At 42.9% G+C, this 18,665-nt stretch overlaps 1 protein-coding gene across 3 annotated transcripts; it reads right to left on the bottom strand.

Moving 5' to 3' along the window:
* Nucleotides 1-6,422: 6,422 nt before the first annotated feature.
* lig4 (ligase IV, DNA, ATP-dependent) lies at nucleotides 6,423-17,626 on the bottom strand. Of its 3 annotated transcripts, none has more exons than XM_061785730.1 (3): nucleotides 17,488-17,626; nucleotides 9,287-11,360; nucleotides 6,423-9,218 (listed from the first exon to the last, which is right to left on the bottom strand). In XM_061785730.1, exons 2-3 carry the CDS (start codon nucleotides 11,353-11,355, stop codon nucleotides 8,549-8,551), a joined length of 2,739 nt encoding a protein of 912 aa, XP_061641714.1. In that variant the 5' UTR covers nucleotides 11,356-11,360; nucleotides 17,488-17,626; the 3' UTR covers nucleotides 6,423-8,548. The 3 variants fall into 3 exon arrangements, with proteins under 3 accessions (XP_061641714.1, XP_061641723.1, XP_061641731.1); XM_061785739.1 differs by having other exon boundaries at nucleotides 17,444-17,516; XM_061785747.1 differs by lacking the exon at nucleotides 17,488-17,626 and adding an exon at nucleotides 17,297-17,426.
* Nucleotides 17,627-18,665: the final 1,039 nt, after the last annotated feature.

The raw sequence follows: 18,665 nt of genomic DNA on the forward strand, positions 1-18,665 counted from the left end.
TACAGCAGAAACTGCCAGATAAGGAAAGTGTGTTGTCCCTGTTTGACTCAAAGAAAGCCACGGGCAAGTGTGTTGCAGATGTTTGAAACAACAAAGATGGTGCTGTCTAAGGAGGGCAGGCAACCTTTCGCTATTGCCTGTGTTATGTGAAAAATGCTAAGTCTGCACGTTTTCATCAATCATGTTCAAATGTATAATGTATTTAGACATGATTTCACTTTATGGGGTCTTTAATAGACAGTAATACTATCCATCCATGCATCCATTTTCTGAGCCGCTTCTTCTCACTAGGGTCGCGGGCGTGCTGGAGCCTATCCCAGCTATCATCGGGCAGGAGGCGGGGTACACCCTCAACTGGTTGCCAGCCAATCGCAGGGCACACACAAACAAACAACCATTCGCACTCACATTCATACCTACGGGCAATTTAGCGTCTTCAATTAACCTACCATGCATGTTTTTGGGATGTGGGAGGAAACCGGAGTGCCCAGAGAAAACCCACGCAGGCACGGGGAGAACATGCGAATTCCACACAGGCGGGGCCGGGGATTGAACCCAGTTCCTCAGAACTGTGAGGCAGACGCTCTAACCAGTCGTCCACCGTGCCGCCACAGTAATACTAATTTTATAAAAAATATTTGCACAACTATCATACGAGTCAAGTGCTTGTCTGGTTTTCCACCCTTGTGACATTTCACGACAAAGGATGATCTTGCATAGATACAATGCCATGAAAAAAATATTTGCCCCCTTCTCAAATTCTTATATTTTTGCATCGTTTCCCCACTTTGTTTGACAAACTCAAAGAAACGTAAATATCAGACAAATATAACCCGAGTAAACATAAAATGGTGTTTTAAATGGTGATTTCATTTATTAAGGGAAAAAAAATATTCAAAGTTACCTGACCCTGTGTGAAAAAGTAATTACCCCCCTTGTTTAATCATGAATTAATTGTAGATAATCCCAATTTTTGGTTAAACCTGCAACAAAATGACACCATCCAAAGAAATTCCAGAACAGTCAAGAAATAAAGTAACTGACATCTATCAGTCTGGAAAGGGTTACAAAAGCCATTTCTAAAGCTTAGGATTCCAGCGAACCATAGGGAGAGCCATTATCTTCACATGCAGAAAACATTGAACAGTGCTGACCCTTCCCAGGAATGGCTGGTCTACAAAGATTACCCCAAGAGAACAGGAATGACTCATCCAGGATGCCACAAAGGAACTCAGGACAACTTCTAAAGAACCGCAGGACTCCCTTGCCTCAGTTAAGGTCAGTGTTCATGACACAACAATAAGGAAGAGACTGGGCAAAAATTGCATCTATGGCAGAGTTCCAATGCAAAAACCACTGCTGATCAAAAAGAACATAAAGACTCGTCTTACTTTTGCAAAAAAAAAAAAAAAAAAAAAACATCTGAATGATTCCCAAGACTTTTCGGAGAATATATGGACTGACGAGATAAAAGTTGAGCTTTGTGGAAGACGTGTGTCTCGTTACATCTGGCATAAGTGTAGAAAAAGAAAAAGAACATTACACCAACAGTCAAACATAGTGGTGCTGGTTTTGGGCTGCGTTCCTCCTTCGGGACCTGGACAACTTGCTGTGATTGATGGACCAATTAATTCTGTTCTTTAACAGAAAATCCTGAAGGAGAATGTTCAGCCATCAATTTGGGACCTCAAGCTGAAGCACATTTGGGTTCTGCAGCAGGATAACAATCCAAAACACACACGCAAGTAAACTTCTGAATGGCTTAAAGAAAAAACCTAAATGAAGGTTTTGGGGTGGCCAAGTCAAAGTCCGACTTGAATCTGATTGAAATGCAGTGGCATGACCCTAAAAAGGCCGTTCAAGCTTGAAAACCTTCATTTTTTGCTGAATTTAAACAATTCTGCAAGGAAGAATGGGCCAAAATATCTCCACAGACGTGAAAGACTCATTGCCAGTTATATAAAACGCTTGATTTCAGTTGTTGCTGCTGAGGATGGCCCAACCAATTATTAGGTTTAGCAGGGCATTACTTTTCCCCACAGGGCCAGGTAACCTTGAACATTTGAAATCACTATTTAAAAACAGCATTTTAAGTTCACTTGGGTTATATTTGTCTGACATTTGCTTGATGATCTTAAACATTAAAGTGGGGAAACTATGCAAAAATATAAGAATTTGAGAAGGGAGCAAATACTTTTTCACAACACTGTACATTACCTTGTGTTGGTCCTTATGAGGCTCACTTGCTGCGCTGTATGACACTTGCATACAGAGACAAAGAGACTGGATGACTGACAAGAGGGTTACTCCGTTCATTCTCCTTTAAACAAACGCGCCCAGGTGGTGAGACCCATGTGCAGAGTGAACCTCTCATTCAGTCTGCTTGGAGGTGAGAGACGAGGAAAACAAAGAGCCACGCTGCATATGGCAATATATTAAGTCCGGGAATATTAGGGATGCGAGCCGTCTCAAATATTATTTTTAGTACATGCCACGGCCCACACAAAAATGGACGGCGGTACACGGATGGCCCATAGACCGGACATTGGACACCCCTGCCTTAAAGGCTCTGTGGAAACCTTTTCACTCCCAAATAAATTAATTTTACACCCAACAATCTCCAGGACACCACAGTTAGCAACCCGAGGCTGAGGAAATGAAGGTTATATCAACTATTCCAGGGGTGGAAAAACTACGGCCCGGAGGCCACATCCGGCCCGCCAAAGATTGGTACAGAATCGCCCAAATAATATAAAAATTATGACATTCATTTGACCTTGTCCTGTAATAGCCAGTGGTTTCACCAGGTAGTGCAGTAGGTACAGTGATAAAATGACTTTGACTGTTCTGTTTTGACTCTGCTACCGCTCTGAACCCTTCTTCTACCATGAGTGGGCCAAATAAGAAAAAAGTCGAGAGTGAGTGCTGAGTGTTTAATATCGACTGGACTACTGAATACTTTTTCACTGAAATGCAGTCAAAGGCTGTATGTCTAATTTGTAAAGAAACCATTGCGGTTTTAGAGGAAAATAACATCAGCCATCACTTTTTGATGAACCATGCTGATTGTGCTAACAACCAATCAACGCAGGCTACGGCGGCTGATGGCTACGGCTCAGCGGTTAAAATCAAGCTTGCAGGCTCAGCAAAACACATTTATCTGACAAGGTACAAGGTACTTTTTATTGTCAATTCTTCAATATGCGTAACACATACAGAGGATTGAAATTACGGTACTCAAGGGCCCGCGGCGCTACAAAGAATAACATCAATATCAAAGCTAAATAAACTATGGCATATACAGTATACAAATAATTAATTGAATGTGCAAATATCAAAGGTCCGGTGACGTGTGCAACATAGTCAATGTCAGAGAACCAAGGAAAATAAGACATTTATAAATTAGATGACAAAACCCCAATGCTGCTAAAGTGGCTGGTGTGACCAGGAGTCTGGTGTGAATGTGTGCGTGTGTGTGTGCGCGTGTATTGCGTGAGTGTGTGTGCATCTACATGTTTGCAGGGCGTCAAAAGTTTAGAGTTCAGGTGGGCGGCGGACAGAAGAGGTAGAGGGGGCAGAGAGTTCAGATTCCTGACAGCCTGATGAATAAAAGTCAGCTCGTCCTGGCCCGAGGCGGCCCGGTGGATGACTGGTTTAAGCGTCAGCCTCACAGTTCTGAGGACCTGGGTTCAATCCCCGGCCCCGCCTGTGTGGAGTTTGCATGTTCTCTCCGTGCCTGCGTGGGTTTTCTCCGGGCACTCCGGTTTCCTCCCACATCCCAAAAACATGCATGAATTGGAGACTCTAAATTGCCCGTAGGTGTGAATGTGAGTGCGAATGGTTGTTTGTTTGTATGTGCCCTGCGATTGGCTGGCAACCAGTTCAGGGTGTACCTCGCCGCCTGGCCGATGATAGCTGGGATAGGATCCAGCACGCCCGCGACCCTAGTGAGGAGAAGCGGCTCAGAAAATGGATGGATGGATGGATAGTCCTGGCCCGCAGACTCCGCTGTCTCCTGCCTGATGGCACCAGACTGAAGAGGCTGTGTGACGGGTGGGTGGGCACTCCTGCTATGCGGAGGGCTTTGCGGGTGAGGCGGGTGCTGTAAATGTCTTGCAGGAAGGGAAGAGAGGTTCCGATGATCTTCTCAGCTGCCCTCACTATGCGATGGAGAGTCTTGCGGCAGGATGCGGTGCAGGCCCCGTACCACACAGTGATGTAGTTGGTCAGGATGCTCTCTATGGTCCCTCCGTAGAATGAGCACATGATGGGGCTCTTCTCAGCTTGCACAGGAAGTAGAGATGCTGGTGAGCTTTCTTGGCAAACTGCCATCCAAGATTTAGTCACCGAGGCTAGTTTTTTGCTGACATTCAAACTAGCAAAGACCTGCAAGCCTCTTTCCCAAGGAGAGTTTCTGAAAGAATGCATGGTAGAGACAGCAAGTATCTTGTGTCCTGAGAGCAAGAACAAATTTGAAAGCATCAGCTTATCACACAGGAGAGTGACTCGCCGTGTTGAGCTAATTAATGAAGACTTAGCTAACAAGCTAAACAAAAAAAGCAATTATTTACATTTGATTCCTTGGTACTGGACGAAAGTAACGACATAAAGGATACCGCTCAGCTTTTATTTTTTAATGACAATTTAGAGATCAGTTTATTAAGTTTCTCTGAGAAATTGATGCTGATCACCAGGACTTGCTTTACCACTCAAATGTCCGCTGGTTAAGTTCAGGGAAAGTGTGCGAGCTCAAACAGGATCTCTTTTTTGGCATTACTGGAGAAAACGGACGATTTTCCTGAGCTGAGCGACACATATTGGCTTTGTGATTTAGCTTTTGCTGTGGACATATTGACACATATGAATGAGAAGCTACAAGGGAAAGACCAGTTTGTGCATGAAATGTATACAAACATCAGAGCCTTCAAAACCAAGCAAGCTTTATTTCAAAACAAATGTCAAACAAGTCATTTGTTCATTTCCCCACACTGGCTACACTGAAAGAGGTTCCTCGACGTGAAAAAATACAGGAAATCACGAGACGACCTGCGTGGAAAATTCTGCTATCGGAAATTGACAAGTCACTCCAGCTGGTGTCATGTCCCCTCACACAAGACCCTGAAACAGTGCCATGGGAGCTGCAGATGGAACGGATTGATCTCCAATGTGATACTGTTTGAGAACTTCAACTGTCAAACTGAATGAGTTTCATGCTTCATGAAGCGCAGACAAATTTCCAAAAATCCGAAAGATGGCACAGAAGATGCTGGTGGTGTTTGGCTCTACATGTGTGTGTGAACAGACTTTTTAGCGTGATGCACACGCACACCTGTCAAATTTTAAAAGTCAATGTGGCCCCTGAGCCACATTGACTTTGCCCACCCCTGAACTAGTCCCAAGACACGATGGTGACATTTTGTATGACAGAAAACACAAGCATGTCTTTGTTGCAGGGAGCTTTGCCAGTTTTAACACTCTCCCTGTGGTATCTCGGACACTATTTGACATATGAGCATATGTTGAAGAGGTAAGCAATAGATCTTTCACCGATCTGATCAGCCTGAACGGTATCGGCCGATAATTAGCAATTTATGCTGATTGACTTTAATGTCATAATTCGCCCATACGATTAATGACGTCATTGATCGGCTCCGCAAAAGATATATACGGTGCATCGCCATCGTGTACAGTATATTCGAATCCACAAGCTAGTTTATTTTTAGCCTTGTCGCGTGTCTTTTTACGTAGTACTGTAAATATCTGACCACCCAAAAAGTTATTTAAAAAAAAAAAAAAAAAAAAAAAAACTGCCGGCGGTGTGGGACAGACACCACGTAATGCGTGGATCAGACTACAAGACAAATTTGGTCTTTCACGATTGCACTATGTCAGACTACTGACGGAATGCAGTGGTATCGGAATACAAGATTTTATTGATCTTGTATTCCGATACCACTGCATCCCGTTTTTTACGATCACTGGGCCTCGGCTTGTCAACTCAAACGTGACCGGATACACTCGTTACCATGGCGACGACAACAATAATGGATCGCGCCGTGTGTTTATAAGAACAAAATGGGGGAAAACGTGTGTTGGTGGTCACCGGTGCTCGAGAGAGGGTGTGAATTTAAGCCTTGCTTGAGGTATGTTCACAAACTTTTAATACGATACCGCCCGCAAGCAGGCACCAAAATGTTATGTAGCCTAGCAAGCTAGTGCTAGCACTAACGGTTGTAAGCAAACATGCAGGCGTTCTGTCAAATCAGGCTCTTAAATTTTGGTGTGTGTGCAGTTATTTAATTACAATAAAGGAATTTAATTACAGTAAGTTAGCACACATTTCTGTCATGTTGTAATGTTTTGGTTTGACCTGACTGATTAGAATACACAATCAGAACAGAATCATCTTTATTTGCCAAGTATGTCCAAAAAACACAAGGAATTTGTCTCCGGTAGTTGGAGCCGCTCTAGTACGACAACAGACAGTCAATTGACAGAGAACAATTTTGAGAAATAAAGACATTGACAAAAAACAAAACAAAAAACAACAACAACAAAAACAGTCACTGAGCAGTAAAGGGTTGCTAGTTATCTGGTCATGCCGGTACATTATTTTTTTTTTGGACAATTGTGCAAAAAGATGCAGAGTCCTCTAGCACTTAGAGCAGTTCGAATGACTAATATTGCAATAGTCCGGTGCAATGACCACTGTGCAAAGGACGCCGAGACTTCAAGGAGTGTATGCGGTTTAAAGTGACGAGTAGTGCGACAATCTGGGACAATGCTGGTCGTGCAAATGTTGCAGATACTCCTCAATCAGTGTGCAAATGGAGCAGATGCTACTCTGGCATGAGTGGCCAGTATTGGTCAACGACAGATATGCAGATAGTGCAGCGTGGCGAGACAACTACAGTGAGTGCACGAGTAATGTATAATTGGCCCCACAGAAATGTGACAACGAAATCAAGTCAACAAATTGCCAGCATGTTGTAATGGAAATGTAGGTTAGGTATTTAAGAAGTTGATCGCAGGAGGGAAGAAGCTGTTGGACTGTCTGCTAGTTCTAGTTTGCATTGATCGGTAGCGCCTACCTGAGGGAAGGAGCTGGAAGAGCTGGTGACCGGGATGCGGAGGGTCCGAGAGGATTTTGCACGCCATTGTCTTAGTTCTGGCAGCGTGCAAGTCCTCAAGGGTGGGTAGGGGGGTACCGACAATCCTTTCAGCGGGTTTGATTGTCCGTTGCAGTCGGAGTTTGTCCTTTTTTGTAGCAGCACCAAACCAGACTGTGATGGAAGAACACAGGACTGATTCGATGACCGCTGTGTAGAACTGCCTCAGCAGCTCCGGTGGCAGGTCCTGCTTTCTCAGAAGCCGCAGGAAGTACATCCTCTGCTGGGCCTTTTTGAGGACGGAGTTGATGTTGGTCGCCCACTTCAGGTCCTGAAAGACAGTGATTTCCAACCTTTGGAGCCAAGGCACATATTTTACAATTGAAAAATCTCACGGCACACCAACAAACAAAAATGTCACAAAAAGTGGATTCATTAATTACTGTATGTACTTCCGGACAACTAATAGAAGGCCATTCATTTGTTCTGTCTGTCACTATGGCTCACTGGCATAAATAGATAAACAAAGATACATTATTTATTGTAAATATAATTTTTTGAACAATTAAGTACACAAGTATATATAGTAAATGAACAAGTCATTTAAATAGACACATTGCTCCATCTTGTAATCGGATCGGTGATCGGTTATCGTTTTTTTAAACTCGCTGATCGGTGATCGGCCCCAAAAATCCTGACTGTGTAAAGCCTAGTAAGGAAAAGGGAAAAACATTTTAAATTGTTATTTGCCATGTTTATTTTTGTTAAAAACATTCAATCAAAAATACAGCCCTACTGTGCATTGGAAAACAAACAATTTCACACATAAAATCCTGTTTGTCCCATAATACAAATATATGAACTACATGACTCTGGAGGGATATAACTATAATTGGTCCTAAAAGAGCTATGCAAGATCAGCTATGCAAGTTGTATTATGGGAAATAGCAGAGGGTACAGAACCTTCGCAGCTGTGTGCGAAGGTTTAATAATAATTTATTTATACCTGGTAAAATGCAGCTGTAGCCAAACAAAACAAAACAAAAAAAAATACTCTCAAAGCTAAGCACTTAACCCTAAAAAAAGTAATCAAAATGTTACATTCACACAAACAGCGCCGTCTCTTAAAAGTTTCAAACTTCAAATCAAGGATAAGTGCAAAAACGTTGAAATTATTTTACTCTCCATATAACCTATTGGTTCTGAATTATTATTATTATTATGAGACAAAAGCTAAAATCATGGGCAGAAAAGTGATAATGTGGATATGTCATGACATCTCCAGAAATTTACTAGCCTGAGTCCAATCGTGCAACCCCACATTATAATCCTTAATTCACTTCTTCTTGCTAGATAACACAATGCATCTCTAAGCATTCACAATGCCGCTTCTAGCGCTGAGGAAAGAATTAAAATGCAGTGTTTTGCGGGAAGGCTTTTCAAACCAAATAGTTGTCATCATTCATCAGATGCCCTGCTTCGGCTGAATCGGTCACCCATGAGTCTCTGACGATTTTGAACTTCTTTTGAAAGCTGCGCCTCAATCTCCTCAAATTCACAAGTCTTGTTTCTGCCGTGATAACAACGTGCGACACGCCTTCCTCCAACTTCTGCACCACTTTCCCTCCATGGTAACGAAACTCCAGGGCCCTGATATCCAAACAACTTGCAGAAATTGGGGTTTTAGGGTCACTGATGTCAGTGTAATCATCCATATAAACTGTGAAAGGTCTGAACATACTGGTGGGAAGGTCATCCCAGCCGTATCGCTCTTCTACTTGGCTGATATTGACGGCTGTTGAGATGTTTACCGGTCCCATGCGCCTGAACACATCCTGCAGCTGCTTTTCGTCCGTGTCCAGGAAGTAGCTGTCGCCATAGCTATCATACTCCTTGGCGAAGTGTTCCTTGGTGGAGGGCGACATGTGGATCATGTGGCGTGGTTGACACGCAACCACTTGCTTCTGCTCCAGACACTCCAGCAGCCAGGAGGCCCACACAACATCGTGCTGGTTGGACGAAATCAGGTTCTTCACACGCATGTTCTCCAATCCGGCTATCACACAGTCAGTATCTCGCCCTGGGTTCTGAACGACAATACCGCCAGACCTGAAATAAGTAAAACACAGAACTTTCATTCTTTGGCCTACAATGTTGTGAATGATTGTTCAACCTACTTGGCCACGCCTTTCTCCAACTCAGCTTTGGGGTGATCCTCCGTCCCATTCAGGATGCAGAACTCCACATCCTCAAACATGTCTGTCTCCTTGGTAACCCCAGAGAGATCCTGGGGCTTGGAGTGCTCAATGATCCTGACAACCTTCTTGGATTTGGCAGGCAGCTTTTGTCTTTTTTTTTGTGGCTCGTTGGCAGCGTCAATATGAAGGTGCCGCGAAGCGAGTTTCCCTGACGCCTTGCTGCGGAACTGCTCCAGCTCAGCAAGGGTAATGCACTGGTGCCACTCCTTGTCATCACGGATCTTCTCAATCCTCGGAAAGCGCAGGGTGCAGTTGGTTTTATACATGTCGCTCCCGACTATCTCGGCCGCCTTCACCTGTAGGATGACTGAGTTGCAAGGCTCGATGTAGACCTCAGGCTTCTCAATTGTGCACAGAATGTTGGCTGGCGGGTCGTTTTTCCGGTAAACTTTCCAGTGCTTGGAAAGCTTCAAGCCAAGGTCATACAGCTCCTTCATGGTGTAGCCCGAACCGATGCGGCAGAGCGTATGGAAAACTGAGGGTTTCTCGCCAGGCTTCGGAGCTTCTGCAACAGCACATAGGAAATGGGACATCATACCGCCCCGCCTCCCTTTGCCCCAGTAACCGCCAACAATCAAAACATCGAGCTCATCCATCAGGCCGTCCACGTATTCTGGTTTTATTTTCAGCCAGCCTTCACCTCGCTTGTCCGGTTTGTAGATGGAGAGAGGATCCTTTACCATGATGCCCTCTTCTCGGTTGTCAATGGCATCATTGAGGGAATTCACCACATCCTGCATGGTTCGAGCCTCTGTTTTCAGCACCAAGTGAATCCTGCCATTAACCGGAGTGAAAATTGTCTGCAGGATCTCATAGCGCTTCTTTAGAGTTTCCTTGCCAAGCTTCCGGGAATTGACTAACAGCACATCAAAGACGCAGAAGCAAGTCTGCAACTCTGAATCTTCCATTAGTCTCTTGATGTCAAATTTGCTCCCTTTCTGCATAAAAGTGTTTGCAGTTGGGTTGTAAGCCATCATCTCCCCATCGAGAATGCAATTGACGATGTGGTTTTGAAATACGTTGTGGATGTATGGTGTCAAAGAACCCTCCAAAGGAGAGCCACCAAACTGCTGTGTGTAGGCAAAGGCATTTCGACTGAAGTACTTGTACACGTCGCCATCTTTATGTAGTTGTATTCGCTCACCATCCAGCTTGGTTTCAATGTAAAAAGGGCTGTTTCCCATCTGCTTCTCCACATTGCGGATATTAGCGACAGCGGCCAACATGGGCTTGAAGGCAGAGAAAAGTCTGATGGAAATTTCACTCAAAGACACAGAGGGACTGTGGAGCTGCTGGCACACTTTGTCCAGGTCTGTGGTCACATTGTAGAGCTCAGCGGCATCCGGGTGAAAGACTTGAAGAACAGTTTCCTTGCTGATGCCAAGCTTCATGTCCTTCAGAATCATTCTAATGAGCCATTTTTGCTCAAGAGCAGAGCTCTGCGTGATGAGGTGCAGCAGGCTTGTTTTCACAAGGTCTTTCTTTTTGCTTGCATTGTTGATGGCGACTGAATCAAGAAAGTCATTGACTTCTTTAATGCTGAGCTTTCCCTGGCTGGTGCAGCGTTTCTTCAGCACAAAGTACGCCATGCCAGCAAAGTCTCCAGACTCTCCTGGAGACGTGGTGGGCGTGCGGTAGTTCAATAGCTTGTTGGCTTCGGGACCCTTTTTTGGGAGGCATAATACATCAATGTAAAGTTTAGCTAGCATGCTTTCTTTTATGCCATAGGCCAGTCGCTCTCGCTCGAATGAGGGAACAATGAGACGCATTGCTGGGTAGAAAGAGTCTGTTGCTTTGGGCTCATCCTTATGCAGGGCCTGATGAAACGTTCTCCATGACTCAATAAAATCCCCAAGAGTCTTGGACTTTTCTGGACGAAGTTTCAATTTCTGGATTTTTTCTAAAGTATTGCACAGGTGAAGGAAGGGAACTTGAGCAGCAACAATAGTCGGCTGATCAGCCGCATCACTTTTTGACGTCTCCTCCATTTTATCTGAAATAAATGACAACATGTTAAAATTGGTCTACATATGGGTTTAACATCATTCCCAAGGACAACCTGGATGTCTGAGTTAGCAAATTGAGCGCAGCTTTGCAATGCGCAATGGGCCTCATTCACTAATAGATGCATAGAAATGGTCTTACCCCGGACACACAAGTTCAGCGTACGTGCAAAATCAACGTCAGATTCATAACGTGTGCTTACCGGCCAATTTTCTTCTCACCAACGTGCGTATATGTTAGTGAATTAAAATACATTTTAATTGACGGGCTCATGCCCGCCATTTTCAATTTGCATAAACCATACCCCTATTGCCCTCTGCTTGACTCATCAAAATGAAACTGGCTGGGAGGTTCGAAGTTGCGAAAGCTGGCCCTAAAAATTAGAAGAAGAAACTTCACAACGGTGGAAATTGAGGTGCAGGCAGGGGAAAGCGACGCTTTTTCAAATCATTTCCGCTGGAGTGTCGATGACAAACAAAAAGATACCGGAGCCTCAGAGCATCAATATTTAGCCCTTTTTTTTTTTTTTAATTGTCAGACGACTGTCTTGAAGGAAGGGAACTCTCAGGCATTGAGAGCATCTGTGATCAATGCAGTGTAACCCGAGGTCTGCACCATGGCTGTAGTGAAAAAGTGGTTTGATATTAAGGTGGATGCAAAGAAAAGGCTATCGGACCAAAGGGAAAAAAACAAGGAAACCAGAGGAGGACAAGGACCATCTATCTCACTTCACGGGATGACGTGCTAAAAAGGAAACTCAGTCATCTCTGGCATATGTTAACAGTGATGACATTGATCCCTCACTTACCGGTCATTATTTTTTTGTTCTACTCATGGACTGATTACTGTCGGTATATGGCAGTTTGAAAAGTCAAGTTTTCAATAAGAGCTTTACTGCCCATTACTGGTAATTAGCTTTTTTGTGGGGGTGTTGGGGGGCGCAGCAATATGATGGGCTGCTTTCAAAGACGAGACTGTCACGTGCTTAACAATCAGCCTCTTTGATGTCAATAAGGAGAGCGAAGCTGCCTTTTTTCCCCCCCTTTCACAGCTGAGCAGAGGGGAGGGGTGGCAATGCACACACACGAACAAGCTGATTTAAAAAAAACAGCAGCAGGAAAATCTGAACAACAATCTGGACACATTTCAATTTTTTTGACAATACAAATTCAGAAAAAGCGGCACGGTGGTCGACTGGTTAGAGCGTCAGCCTCACAGTTCTGAGGACCCGGGTTCAATCCCCGGCCCCGCCTGTGTGGAGTTTGCATGTTCTCCCCGTGCCTGCGAGAGTTTTCTCCGGGCACTCCGGTTTCCTCCCACATCCCAGAAACATGCATTAATTGGAGACTCTAAAATTGCCCGTAGGTGTGACTGTGAGTGCAAATGGTTGTTTGTTTGTATGTGCCCTGCGATTGGCTGGCAACCAGTTCAGGGTTTACCCCGCCTCCTGAGCCTCTCCCTGCTGGGATAGGCTCCAGCACGCCCGCAACCCTAGTGAGGAAAAGCGACTCAGAAAATGGATGGATGGAAATTCAGAAAAAATATTAACAAATGTGCCAGTGTGTTAAAGAACTATTGCTAACTTGCTGCTCATCAACTTCTGAGAGAATCTTCTCCAAAACCGGCCAGATCATTTCCAGACAGACTGAAGAAATCGGATCAGCTCCTCAAACCTAATGGCACTTGTTGTTTTTTAACTATACGCAAGTTATCTGGATGCTGATTTTTTTTTTCTTTTGATACTACATCATTTATAGTGCCCTCCAAAGGTATTGGAACGGCATGGTCAATTCCTTTGTTTTTGTTGTATACTGAAGACATTTGGGTTTCAGATCAAATGAATATGAGACAAAATTTCAGAATTCCAGCTTTTATTTAATGGTATTGAAATCCAGATGTGTTAAACAAGGCGGAAAAGTGGGCGACTGGATAGCACATCTGCCTCACAGTTCTGAGGACCTGGGTTCAAATCCCGGCCCCGCCTGTGTGGAGTTTGCATGTTCTCCCCGTGCCTGCGTGGGTTTTCTCCAGGCACTCCGGTTTCCTCCTACATCCAAAAAACACACATGGTAGGTTGATTGAAGACTCTAAATTGCCCTTAGGTGTGAATGTGTGGGCGAATGGTTGTTTGTTTCTATGTGCCCTGCGATTGGCTGCCGACCAGTTCAGGGTGTACCCCGCCTCCCAGCCGTAAATAGCTGGGATAGGCTCCAGCATGCCCGCGACCCTAGTGAGGATAAGCGGAACGGAACATGAATGAATGAATGTGTTAAACAACTCAAGACAGAGCATCTTTTGTTTAAACCCACACACTTTTAAAGTGAGCAAAAGTATTGGAAGATGTCACTGATGGGTGCTTCTAGTTGCTCAGGTGTTGGCTTTTAGATTGATTGCTTAAACATTAGATAGTGCTTAATTTTGGTTTTGGGTTTCACCTGTGAAAACTGCATTTGCTGTTAAGAAAACACGAAGCCCAGACGGCTGTCTATGGGAGAAACGCAAACCATTTTGAAGATGTGAGAAGAGAGAAAACCGATCAGAGCTATTGCACAAACATTGCGCATAGCCAATACAACAATTTGGAATTTCCTGAGGAAAAAAAAAAAAAAAAAACTATTGGTGTACTGAGCGACAGACATCAAACAGATCGGCCAAGGGTATCAACAGCAGAAACATTGTGACAGCTGTGAAGAAACACCCCAAGACAACAGTCAGTCACATCACTGCCAACCTCCAAGGGGCAGGGTGAAGGTATCACAATCCACTGCTCGAAGAAGACTTCCAGAGAAGAAATATACAGGCCATGCCACAAGATGCAAACCACTCATCAGCAAAAAGAATGAAGTGATGGAAAGGCCAAAATATGGAGAAAGAAAGGATCTGCTTATGATCCAAAATATACAAGCTCATCTATGAATCATGGTGGAGGTAATGTCATGCCTTGGGCTTCCATGACTGCTTCTGGAACAGGCTCACTAGTCTTTATTGATGATGTAACTCAAGATGGTACCAGCAGAATTAATTCTGACATCTACAGAACCATTTTGTCTGGCAATTTACATAAAAATGCTTTCAAACTAATTGGGAGAAGCTTCATCATACAACAAGACAATGATCCAAAACACACTGTCAGCACAACAAAGGACTTCATCAGGGGGAAAAAGTGGAGGGTTTTCGACTGGCCAAGTCAATCACCTGACCTTAACTCAATAGAGCATACATTTTACCTCCTTAAGAGGAGACTGAAGGGAGAAACCACCAGAAACAAACAAGAACTGAAAGAGGCTGCAGTTAAGGCCTGGAAAAGCATTTCAAATGAAGACTGCAACAGTCTGGTGAAGTCAATGGGTCACAGGCTTGATGCGGTTATTGCAGGTAAGGGTGATCCATCCATCCATTTTCTGTACTGTTTATCCTCACTAGGGTCGCGGGCGTGCTGGAGCCTATCCCAGCTATCTTCGGGCGAGAGGCGAGGGACACCCTGAATTGGTCACCAGCCAATCGCAGGGAACATATAAACAAACAACCATTCACACTCACATTCACACCTACGGGTAATTTAGTCTTCAATCAACCTTCCATGCATGTTCTGTCCGGAGTTGTTTAACAGATCTAGATGTAAACACCATGAAATAAAAGCTGGAATTCTGAACTTTTGTCTCATATTCATCTTTTGATCTGAAACCCAAATGTCTTCAGCATACAACAAAAACAAAGGAATTGACCTTCCCGTTCCAATACTTTTGAAGGGGACAGTATATTTTCTTTTGTTTTGTAGTGATTCTGTTTTTTTATTTTAAATTTGTTAAAAAAAACAAAAAATAAAATAAAATATCTAAAATAGTTAAAAGTTTAATTGTAAATTGTGTGTGTGTATTTATTTATTTAAACTTAACATGATGGATGGATGGATAATGTTAATGTTTATTAGATGTTTATTAATGTACCAAATATTCTATATTTTGTGTAAAAATAAATTGTATTCAATTTTTCAAAATAATAGATTTTAGAGACGTAATTTGAATACTGTGATATTTTAGCTCAAGGTTATCATACCATCAGAATCTGATAACGTCCCATCCCTAATTTGTTCCCATTTGGAATTCTTAATATCTTGTGAGGAAAGAGTGAAGATGAGTATTTAATTTCATAACATGCTCATATTTTGTGTTTTGTGAATTGAAGATTCAAGATTGTGGGTATACAAAAAGCGGAGAAGCCTCCATTTCATTATTTCTGACATTTAGGCAAATAGCAAATTTCCGGTTTGCATTATTATCATTACAGTTTCTATAAATTAATGTACATTCAATACGTTGTGCATATTGTGTAAAAGATGTGTTTAACATTTTCAAAAGCTGATCCTTCATTATTTATGTGTATGCATGGTCCAAGGAGGTTCAAATTTCTTCACAAATTCAAGTAAGAACATATTGCTGAATTACAGATTTGCATGTCACATGTTCTTACACATGATTAAAGCACAAATTTGTACGTATGCACTGCGAATGAGGCCCAATGACCTTCAGGTCGTACCTCACCGGTAAAGCGTCCTGGCGCTCAATGTAGTGTTTTTTAAATGTTTCTCTGCAACACTGAAATAATTCCTTGCAATGCCAGGCTTTTCAAAATGTCCCCAGCGTCCTCAACTAGAGGTGTCCCAATCCGATCTTTGAGATCGGATATCGGTGTATCCATCCATCCATCCATTTTCTGAGCCGTTTATCCTGGGTCCCGGTAGTGCTGGAGCCTATCCCAGCTATCATCGGGCAGAAGGCAGGGTACACCCTGAACTGGTTGCCAGCCAATCGCATGGCACATATAAATGAACATCCACACCTATGGGCAATTCAGAGTCTTCAATTAACCTAGCATGCATGTTTTTGGGATGTGGGAGGAAACCGGAGTGCCCGGAGTAAACGCAAGCAGGCACGGGGAGAACATGCAAACTCAACACAGGCGGGGCCGGGGACTGAACCCCGGTCCTCAGAACTGTGAGCCAGATGCTATAACCAGTCGTCCACCATGTCAGGGGGAGAGAAAAAAAAAAAAAGAGTATCAGAACGGACTGGATCTAAAATCTCTGATTTTACCACTCTTATACAAGCAGTCTTTTCCACGTGCCGCTCTAGCACTTCTATCCAACAGCGCCTGGATAGCATACAGATCTGGAGGTAATCAGGCTTGGGTGTCATCAGTGAAAATTAACCAAAAGTTGTGATTAGCCACAATTAATTAATGATTTAACAACTGGGGTAATTACTTTTTCACAGATGGCCAGATAACTGAGAAGTTTTTTTTCCCTTAATAAATGAAATCACCATTTCAAAACAGCATTTTAAGTTCACTCCAGTTATAATTGTCTGATATTCACATTTCTTTGAAGATCTTAAACATTAAAGTGGGGAAACTAATTTGAGAGGGGGGCCAATAGGTCTTCACGGCACTGTATTTCATGGCCACAAAATATTAAAATATGGCCATAAATTGGCTGTGTGTGCGCATATTATATGAATATCGTCAAAACAACCACCCACCCCCACCCAGGTACATATATACAAAATATACTGTAAATTACTAGAAACGGGAAATGCTCTGGAACATGACGATAAGAACTACCCTGACTTAAAAAAGAAGTTTAATCATCACGTTTAGCATTTAATTACATATCGATAACGATCTAGTCTTAAAACTATTGTTGGTGTTAGATCATGTATTTGTTTACCTTGTGAGTCAAGTCAAGCTCAGTTAGCTTGCCAATCGAAAAAAAAAAAAAAAGTTTAGTCACGTTTATTTCATTACATATCGATAGGGCTAGGCTCCACCAGCCCGCGACCCTAGTGAGGATAAGCGGTAAAGAAAATGGATAGATAGCAATCTCAAGTCTTAAAACTATTGTTGGTGTCAGATAATGTATTTGTTTACCTTGTGAGTCGAGTCCAGTTACCTTGCCAATCTACGCGTACGTTTTACTGATATTTCTGTTACACGTGCACGAGCTCAAGTTTGCGTCAGTAACAGTATATTCATAGTAACTGTGCATACCTGCTAAACAATTTTATATCCGTTTACCTGTAATTTGTGCTTTTTTTTAATCATCAAAGGGAGCAACAAACCTTTTAGTATACTTCCTGGTTGATTTTTCTGGAGCCTCGGTTAAAAACGTTCCCCTGGAAACAAACGTGGAACCATATGTGTTGTATCAACTGAACAGAACAGTATTATTAAAACAAAAAAGTAAGATCCAATCAAGAGAATGCTTGCTACCTTTTAAAAAATATATACTGTAAGTGTACAATAAAATCAAATTAAATTGTCATGAAAAATAACTACATTTAACACCAATTACCTATATGCTTATGTAGTATATTTTAATAGTAACACAATCAGAGTTCCTTTGCACAGGACAAATGTTGTGAGACCTGTATTCACTCAAACTATCTTTTCTTTGTACGTCTAAATCCAAGGACATCCTTTAATCAGTTATATGGATAGTGGGGTTTCCGGCTAGTCCTTGACCGAAACCTGGCTGGTATTTACAACCGGGGTCAGGTCAATGACTGGTTTTCATTATCGCAACCAAGAGCCCCAGGGAGGGGGGGAAATTGACAGAGTAAAGAGACACCCGCAGGGGAGTGCAAGTCCAAATATGGTCATGAGGAACGGCCCTCTCACGGGTGCCCCAAGGAGGGGCTAATTCCACGCCCAGAGAATTAAACCTTGATAAACTGAGATCCAGGGGGGTTTCGGGGGCTTTTTCGTCGTTCTGGCAATGTAGCAGCTGCTATGACACTAAGGCTTGTTCAATAAATCGAATTAGCCCAAACGCCAAGTGTCTCGAAATCTTCATTCATCCTGTGCCAGACGGAAGTCGGAGTTCTCCCGGGAGATCAACGACTCGGAAGCACAGGTGCAAGAAATTAACCACACAATACTTTGGAATACCGGCGGGCAGCCAGAAAAGGAGTAAATTACATGACTTAGTCGTTTTTCAGTTTTTAATAACTGTCTCAAAACGGTATATCCAATTTCCAAAAGAGACACCGACACGGACCCGTATAGCTTCTCTTCAAAAAAAAAAAAAAAAAAAAAAAAAAATCCAAATTATCACCAAACGTAAAACAATAGTACCACAGTATATCTCAATGAATGAGAATCTCGTGGAAAGTTAATTTATATCAGTAGTTCATTTCAAAAGGGAAACGGGTACATTACATAGCGTCACATCACATGATTTTTATTTTTTTAATTTTACCATTTCATAAGTTATCGTCACCGAAAACACAAAAACTGA

The sequence above is a fragment of the Phyllopteryx taeniolatus genome, chromosome 1 (assembly GCF_024500385.1).
Source record: "Phyllopteryx taeniolatus isolate TA_2022b chromosome 1, UOR_Ptae_1.2, whole genome shotgun sequence".
In the NCBI taxonomy this organism is placed as follows: Eukaryota; Metazoa; Chordata; class Actinopteri; order Syngnathiformes; family Syngnathidae; genus Phyllopteryx; species Phyllopteryx taeniolatus.